Raw genomic sequence first — 9,687 nt, forward strand, 5'->3', positions numbered from 1 at the left:
TTAAAAAAAGTGTGAGCTTATAACCAAGTTGTGAAATAAGTATAATAGTGGGGAGAAGTGGGGCTGTGAAATAGTGGGACATTGGGCCTGTAGTTGACCCTGGTGACTAATGTTGTATGCTGCCACGCCTAATCCAAGTTGGGTTTTATAAAAACTAACTTGTTGGGCCTTGTAGTTGGGCCTTGTAGAGAGAAACAAGCTTGCGGTTGGGTTTGAGATCTCAGTGTGAGCGTGAAGAGTATTATATCTGTAGAAGTCTCAGATTCTTCACACGGTGGACCTTCTCCAAAATCCAGTCAGACAAGTGCTTATCCAATCAACACCACTAAGTGACAATCTCGATCAAATTGGAGCTTCTTTTATCAACTCAGAACAGTCAGGTTTATTTTAATTTATTTAATTTTTATTCTATTTTAGTATAATTATCTATATACCAACCTTATACATATTTTAAAATTGAATTTAGTTTTAGTTCTCTACCGAATGGCTATTAAACTCGTTCTATCAGAACTAGAAAAAATTAACAAATTTAATGACAGTAATTATGATATGTGACATAAAAATAGGATATGTTCTTATTCATGACAATATCGATGATGTAATCGAAACCACTGCTCTAACTCTTACTGATAAATCTACACCTGAAGAAAAGAAAGAGTTTGAACAGTAAAAGTTGAAAGATAAAATGGCGAAAAGCCTAATGCTCATGTTCATGAAAGATAACTTAATCAAAGTTTTTAAAACTTATAAGACTTCCATGGATGTGTGGAATGCAATAAAAAAATACGACACTGCCTCTGAAGTTAACATCCAACTTCTCTTACATAAGTATAATTCTTGTCGTATGCAAGAGGGAGACAATATCGTAGAGCATATAAATAAAATGATTGTCATGGCTAAGAACTTATTCACTACTGGGACCGAAATCCCAAAAAGAATGCAAGTGGCAACTATTTTGAATAGTCTCCCTCCTTCCCTTGCTATGACTGTCACCACATTAATGAATGAACCTTGCCATTAAATCTATTACTGATCTTTCTATACACCTAGTGATAGAATAGAACTTAATAGCCAGTAGGAAAGAACCAGAACTGAATATGATGCAACAAGAGCTGAATTATGTCCGTCAGAGGCATAATACTGGAAGCTATAAAAACCCTGGTTCTAACAAACCACAAACGCGAGGATCGAAGTCACAACAGTTCAAGAGAAAGAAAGTATCTCGTGGAGCCTGCTATAATTGTGAAAACTTCGGGCATTTCAAGCTCAATTGTCCACAAGGTGAAAAATAGGAGAATAAGGGAGGCTATAAGCATCCAGAACAAGGGAGTATTAGCAAAAGAGAATTCGTCGGTGTGACGGAATGCAATGTTGTGATGATGGATATCAGCGGTTGGTGGATCGACTCCGGTGCGACTAAACATATCGCAAATGACAAGAACGGAGTCACAAAATTCACCGAACCGAAGAAAGGAGAACAGAGAATCTATATGAAAATAATACATATCTCAATGTAGAAGGTATTGGTTCGTATAAATTAGATCTTGTGGATAGTATTTTTATCCTCAAAGATGTGTTCTATGCACCACCAATTCGACACAATCTGATCTATGTTCCCAGCTTGATGAAGAAAGGGCTGGAAGTTATGTTCTATAATAACCGGGTTTCTATAGGCAAGAATAATAAAGTGTATGTTATGGGAAAATATGTGGCCGATCATGAATTATGCATTCTTCCAGTAGTCTGTAATAATTTTGATAATAAAATTTTAAATTTAAACTACTTCTCCTGTTATATTTTTGAGTCTGAATTGTGACATTCTACACTAGGACATGTTAGTATTTTAAAAATAAAAGAAATTATCAAAATAAACTTGCTTTCTGCACTATCTAATGTTCAATTGCTACAATGTGAACATTGTTTAACTGGTAAAATGACTAGAAAATCTTTTATTGGCGGACAAAGAGCCAATGAATTTTTAGGGTTGATACACTCGGATATTTGTGGTCCTCTAAGTGTCAAAACTCATAGTAATAAAGAATATTTTATTATTTTTATAGATGATTATCCTAAGTTTGTACATGTCTATCTCATATCTAGAAAATTAGAAGCTCTTAATTACTTTAAAAGATACAAGACAGAAGTTGAAAACCAACTTGGAGTGAAAATCAAAATTTTGAGAACTGATAGAGGTAGGGAATATAACTCTAAAGAATTTAAGAGTTATTGTATTTCATGGAATTAAAAGGCATATAACAATGCCGTATACACCATAACAGAATGGTGTTGTTGAAAGAAAGAACAGAACATTGCTGAATGTAGTTAGATGCATGTTGTCTCATTCTGGTCTCTCTAAAAACTTTTGGAGAGAAGCATTGTTAACTACAAACTACATTCTAAATAGAATTCTCACCAAATCAGTTACATCTACATCTTATGAATTATGAAATAGGAGAAAACCTAATCTGAGTCATCTCAGAAAGTGGGGATCTATAGCCCATGTTCTCATTCCATATCAACTTAGAGATAAGTTGGATTTTAAAATAATAAATTATAGATTCATAGGGTATTCAGAAATGTCAAAAGATTATAAGTTCTATAATAAAGAAAAAGGGGTTATTGAAAGCAGAGATGCTACATTTCTAGAGAATCTAGAGGAAGAGGAACAAGTTCGAGAGGAAACAGAACCTCTAACTGTAATAGATGATGATTATTACAGTGTTGTTCCCACTAATGACCCTGATATTGTGAATGAACCTAACCTTAAAAATGATCAGTGTTGTTCCCACTAATGACCCTGATATTGTGAATGAACCTAACCTTAAAAATGATAAAATACCTATGAAAAATAATATACCTCATCAACCGGTTGTCGGCAACAAAAGGCCAAGAACCCAACCTTCATGGATGGATGATTACTATTTGTATTCATGTGAGACATCCTGTTTCTCGGTAAATACAAATATAGAAGAACAAGATCCCTTAACATTCTCTGATGCGATAAAATCGTATGAATTAGCTTTATGGCTAGAATTCATGAGAGAAGAACTTGATTCTATAAAAAAGAATAAGGTATGAGAGTTATGTGATCTACCGGAAAATAGCAAAGCTATAGGATGCAAATGGGTACTTAAAAGGAAATATCGTGTTGATGGATCTATTGATAAATTCAAAGCACAGTTAGTTGCCAAGGGTTATAACCAGAAGGCAGGAATAGATTTTCAGAAGACGTATTCTACTGTAGCTAAATTTGCATCCATTAGAATTATTTTGGCTATTGTTGCATATCTTGATTTGGAGTTATTCCAAATGGATGTTAAAACTGTATTCATTAACGGAGAGTTAAAGGAAGTAATATATATGCAACTACCTGAAGGTTTTCAGGTGAAAGGATAGGAACATAAAGTTTACGAATTAATAAAATCTCTATATGGTTTAAAACAGTCTTCTAGACAATGGTATTTTAAATTTCATGATGGGTCACTAAACTTGGTTTTATTCAAAATAAATTAGATAATTGTGTATATGTCTTGAAAAGTGGGAGCAAATTTACTATATCATCCTTATATGTGGATGATATATTGCTCGCTGGAAATGACATAGAAATGTTGAATAAAATCAAGACAGATCTCAAATTTGACCTTTGTTTTTTCTTTTTTTGTAATTTTTGTAGGCTTTTTTGATCTTTTGGGAGATACCCATTTGGTGATTTTGGGTGAATTGAAATGGGCAGTTTAGATTTTGGTATAATTTTGATTTATCGATTCGCCCTAAGTATGATCGATTCAATAATTGGGAGGTAACCTTATTATATACTTCTTGCCAAAACATGTATGGAGTTGATATAACATTTTAATACCTGTATGGAGTTCATATAACATTTTAACTTCCTAAATTAATTTTTATTAAAGATAAACGAATTAAACTGAGGTTGGTCATGAAACTAGGGTTTTATCTAAGCCTTATAAGTTCTATCCCAAAGGCAGGTTCCTTGATAACTTGGTGTATAAGCAAATAGAGCTGAGGCACTTCTTACATAAAACGATATATGCGTGTTTGGCAATGAATGATGAAAAATTTGAGTTAAGTGCTGCATAAAAATAAGATTAATACCACATAATTTGATCGAATTAAGTGGTGAGGAAAATGGCCTAAGTACAAGGGACTAGTTATTGGATGTGGTGTCTGATTGATAGAAGGTAAGAGGATAAGTTGTAAGTTACGAAAGCACATTTCATAAACCTGTCCTTGGCAATGAATATTTCCTCAATTTGTTGAACTCAGTTAAATATTTACATCCCAAAAAATTATGCTGAGGTTGTTCCTTTGTATGTTGTTACTTTATATCTTGCACGAGCTTTGATAAATCTCCCACTGTATAACTAATTTTGATGATCTCTCAGTATACAACACTATCAGTCATATAATAAGCACAGCAGATTCGTTATTTTTCTTTACTTATGTTTTTGGGATCTTGGTCTTCTTTCAATTAACTTTTACTTGTTCTTGGTTTCCAGTTTTTAAAACATAAGCGGCAGGATGCACTTTTTCAGGCATTACAGAAGCTAAAAGAAGGTTAGCAACCAATGTCCTTGTTTTATTTGATCGAACAAGCACCTTTACATGCTTTCTCTAGTGTTTACTGGGTTCTGCTTTGGGTTAGTATATTAAAATTCTAGCGGTATATGTATGATGTATCCACTGATGCATATCGGGGGAATTAGAGTTGTCTTCAACTTCTTTTTCTATTGTTATTTCTCTCCATCTGATGGCATCTCCAACCCAGCACCAAAATGGTGTAAACAGTGCATTTTTTGGCATTGTTCCTTCTCCAACCCTGCCCCATTTCCTGCGTCATTTTGGTGCATTTGAACAGTGCTGCACCAAATACGGAGTCGCACTGTTCATCGCTTCATTACTGTTCATGTGTTATTTAAATTTATAAAACAACACCAATAATATTTAAATTTTATAATTTTACTCCAATTGTATAATTTGGACAAAATAAATTATTTTTTTAATTATAAAAACAATGTTAAAATTGAAAAGACATTATTATTAATTATAATATTAAAATCTAGACATTATAATTAAAAGTAGATAAAAAGGAATATGTGAAAAAAATAAAATTTGATATGTGGGGTTAATTGTTGAAATAGTTAAAAATATAGGGAATAGAAAATAATAATATAAAAGTAGATGAAAAGGAATATACTGAGAATATTCTTTTTTGGTGTAAAAAATGGTGCAGTGGGTTGGAGATGAATTACTGTTAGATGTGATTTTTGTACCATTTTGGTGCAAAATTTGCACTATTTTGGTGCAATGGGTTGGAGATGGTCTGATGGCACCGTGAAACTGTACACCCTCCTTAAAAACTGACTTTGCAATGGAAATTGCATGACCTAGTTATTTTTGCACGTCATGAGTTCTAAAGCTTCACATGCACGATAAAATAGGTCGTCACTATCATATGAACTTCATAGCCAAGGTAGAAGAAGTAGATAGCTTGACCCATATGTTGCTTAGTTTATGTCAGCCTTTAAACTAGGAGACGTGGTTCGTAAATGTTCAAATCACAAATTAGCTCATCACGTAGTTACACTGGCATAGCATGTTGCCATGCTTGTGTCTGAAAACTCGAGTTCACTTAATGCATATTTCTATCATACTATTTAATGATTTTTCCTTAAAGTCTTATTCTACCGCTCTAATGTTCTCTCTGACTGACTGACTGCTTTTGGTGTTTCTTTGCAGAGTTGATGCTCCTTGGCTTTATTTCCCTGTTATTAACTGTATTTCAGAGTTTGATCAGTGAAGTGTGCATTGTGAAAAGCGCTACATCTCAGATGCTTCCATGTGAGAAAAAAGGTCTTGCTGGAGTGATGCATAATGAAGGATTTTTAATGGGACATACATTGAAGACGCGGAAGCTTTTGTCTGAAGGTGATAGCTCAAATATTTGCACAGGTCAGGTATGTTTTCCTAAACTTTAGCATTGTTCCAAGATTGTTTTAATGAGAAAAAAAATTAATACTGAGAAAGACAGGTCCAAAGAAATTGGTCATGATGACTAGTAAAAAAAATAATACCACGTTACATGAGTATGATTGGCGAGGAAGTTGTAATCATTAGAAAATGCATGCAATGCGTATAAGCAAATGCATCTTGATTGGATTCTTGTGTTCCTGAAAATTTACAATTGAAATTTGAATGCATTATGACATTGGACGACATGATATAGTACTATTTATGGGGCCATGTAGATAATCTTGGATCGTTGGAAGGGATTTCAACGTCATACATTTTATATCGAAGAAAGGGAAAAAGATAGCAGTGGTAGAAGGAGTTTCAACACTCTCATTAATGACTTATGTTTTACAAAATCTATTTGACTTCACCTGGAAAAAGGAAGCTTCTAGTAATGACGTTTGGGAAGAGGCGTAAGTTTGGGAACGTTAAAGCCCCAAAGAGTCAACTTCTCAGCGATATTGACTTTTGAGAAGGAAGAAAAGAAGAGGCAGTTGAATGATCATGAGGTGCCCAATCTTGAGAACCTTAGGAAGTTCACACAAAAGCGTTTAGCAAGGAGAGTCAAAAGACTAGGGTTAAATGAGTTAAACAACCTTCAAATTGTTACCTCAGGAATTGCAACATTGTTGCCTAAATGTAAAAGGCCGAACCGTCTATGTAAAAGGATTGTGTTCATTTTGTTGAATCTATAGAAAGTGCATGAACTATATGTCCTGTATAGCTCTCTATTGCACCTTCTACACAAGTTCATCAAAAGACACGCACGCGCACACACACGCACACACACACAAAAATTAGCCATATTGGGTTGTAGTTACTCATGCATCAAGTGATTGTAAAATTAACGGTTTTACAACAATATAACTAAAAAGACAATGAAAATTACGTGTTAGAAGTATTTACTCATGCATCAAATGATTGTAAAATTAACGGTTTTACAATAATATAACTAAAAAGACAATGAAAAATGTGTTAGAAGTATTTAATCATTATGTATTTTATTTTATAGATGTTTTGAGACATTTAGATTACAATGAATGGAGCGGATCATCAATTGGAATAGTCTAATTCATGAATCAAGTGGTGCTATATTAGATTGAATTTAACGTGCCACCTTATGAACATTTTTCCATATATATATATATATATATATATATATAAATGTAAAAACACAAAATACGTATATACATACGTATATACGTATATACATACGTATATACGTATATACATACGTATATACGTATATACATACGTATATACGTATATACATACGTATATACGTATATACATACGTATATACGTATATACATACGTATATACGTATATACATACGTATATACGTATATACATACGTATATACGTATATACATACGTATATACGTATATACATACGTATATACGTATATACATACGTATATACGTATATACATACGTATATACGTATATACATACGTATATACGTATATACATACGTATATACGTATATACATACGTATATACGTATATACATACGTATATACGTATATACATACGTATATACGTATATACATACGTATATACGTATATACATACGTATATACGTATATACATACGTATATACGTATATACATACGTATATACGTATATACATACGTATATACGTATATACATACGTATATACGTATATACATACGTATATACGTATATACATACGTATATACGTATATACATACGTATATACGTATATACATACGTATATACGTATATACATATACGTATATATGTATGTATACATACACACACACGTGTGTATGCATACATACACACACACACACGTGTGCATGTATACATACACACGTGTGTGCATGTATACATAATTACATACACACGTGTCTGTATCTCTATACATATGTATGCATATCTATACATATATATGTATGCATACGTACATACATATGTGTATGCATACATACATACGTACGTGTGTATGTATACATACATACATACGTGTGCATGTATACATGCACACGTGTATGCATGTATACATACACACGTACGTATGTATGTATACATACACATGTATGTATGTATGTATACATACACACGTGTATGCATACACGTACGTATGTATGTATACATACACACGTATGTATGTATGTATACATACACACGTGTATGCATGTATACATACACATCTACGTGTATGCATGTATACATACATACGTGTATGCATGTATACATACACGCGTGTATTGCATATATAGATTATATTATTATATATGTACTGTTATGCCATATATATATATATATGTATGTATGCATGCATATATATATATATATATAATGTATGCATATATATATGTATGTATGCATATATGTATTGCATGATGTATACAATCATATATGTATGCATGCTATATACATACATACATACGTGTATGCATGTATACATACATATGTTTGTATGCATATATATATATATATATATATATATATATATATATATATATATATATATATATATATATATATATATATATATATGTATTAGTATGTATGCATATATGTATGCATGCAGCTATACATATATATGTATACAGTACGTATATACGTACGTATGTATACGTACGCTACATATATATATATATATTATATTATTATATATATATATATATATATATATATATATATATATATATATATATATATATATATATATATATACATACATACATACATATGTAGGCACACACATGCGCACACGTGTATGTGTTTATTGGCTTATGAGATGTCCCACAGTTGTGCATTTTTAGTATGCTATTGTGGTAGTCTTGTGACTCAAATTAATTATTTGTTTGTTGATATTGCATTTTTTGCACATACTATGTGATGTCGAAAATGTGGTTGTAGTCTCATTGCTTTTAGTGTTGGTCAGCAGATAAAGACTTTTGAGCGTAAACTACAAACTGACTTCAGTTTTTTAACTTATTTCAGGGCAAGGTTCCATTGTTGTCCATTGAAGCATTACATCAGCTGCATATCTTCATCTTTGTGCTTGCAGTTGTCCATGTTGTGTTCTGTGCCACTACTATGGTTTTAGGAGGAGCCCAGGTAAAATCATGCTGTGCATTTAATTTCTACAATCTGATAACAAGTATTTACTTAAATGTCTTTGCATACAAGATTAAACCTGTGACCACTTTGTAGATTAGAAAATGGAAGCACTGGGAGATAGCAATTCAGAGAGAGATTTCAAATTGTAATAACTTTTCCAATGTTTGCTTCACTTTAGATTCTTCTTTCATACTTCCACTGATGATTAACTAATGTTGTTTTCGAATGAAATCAATAACAGTACCAAGTTTTGAACATCCGCACCATCGCCACCACCACCTTGAGTTTGTCTCAGCACGTACAAAAGGGTACTGGAGAAAGTCAGTTGTTGTAAGCTGGATTGTAAGTTTCTTCCTCATTTTGTTTGGTATCTTAGATTAAACTGCTTGATCTTTATTTTCTACAGTTATCGGTGTCATTGCCCCTTCTATTGACCTGTATAAATTAAACATCAATTGTTATTCTTCCTTTCTTTTGCCAAGTCAAGTCTGATTTAACATATAGTAATATAAATGACAACCTTTGACAATGGAAGTCATAGGAAAACGATTTTAATTTAAC

General features: G+C 32.3%; 1 protein-coding gene across 1 annotated transcript in view; it reads left to right on the forward strand.

Annotated features, from left to right (window-relative positions):
• LOC109840956 (MLO-like protein 13) overlaps positions 1 to 9,687 on the forward strand; it is a 13,892-nt gene that overhangs the window by 1,699 nt on the left and 2,506 nt on the right. Inside the window, exons 2-6 of the mRNA XM_020409795.1 lie at positions 4,518 to 4,575; positions 5,758 to 5,975; positions 9,007 to 9,123; positions 9,220 to 9,271; positions 9,368 to 9,468. Coding sequence (XP_020265384.1) covers positions 4,518 to 4,575; positions 5,758 to 5,975; positions 9,007 to 9,123; positions 9,220 to 9,271; positions 9,368 to 9,468 — 546 coding nt within the window. The remainder of the gene's footprint in view (positions 1 to 4,517; positions 4,576 to 5,757; positions 5,976 to 9,006; positions 9,124 to 9,219; positions 9,272 to 9,367; positions 9,469 to 9,687) is intronic.

This window comes from Asparagus officinalis, chromosome 5 (genome assembly GCF_001876935.1).
Source record: "Asparagus officinalis chromosome 5, Aspof.V1, whole genome shotgun sequence".
Lineage (NCBI taxonomy): Eukaryota > Viridiplantae > Streptophyta > Magnoliopsida > Asparagales > Asparagaceae > Asparagus > Asparagus officinalis.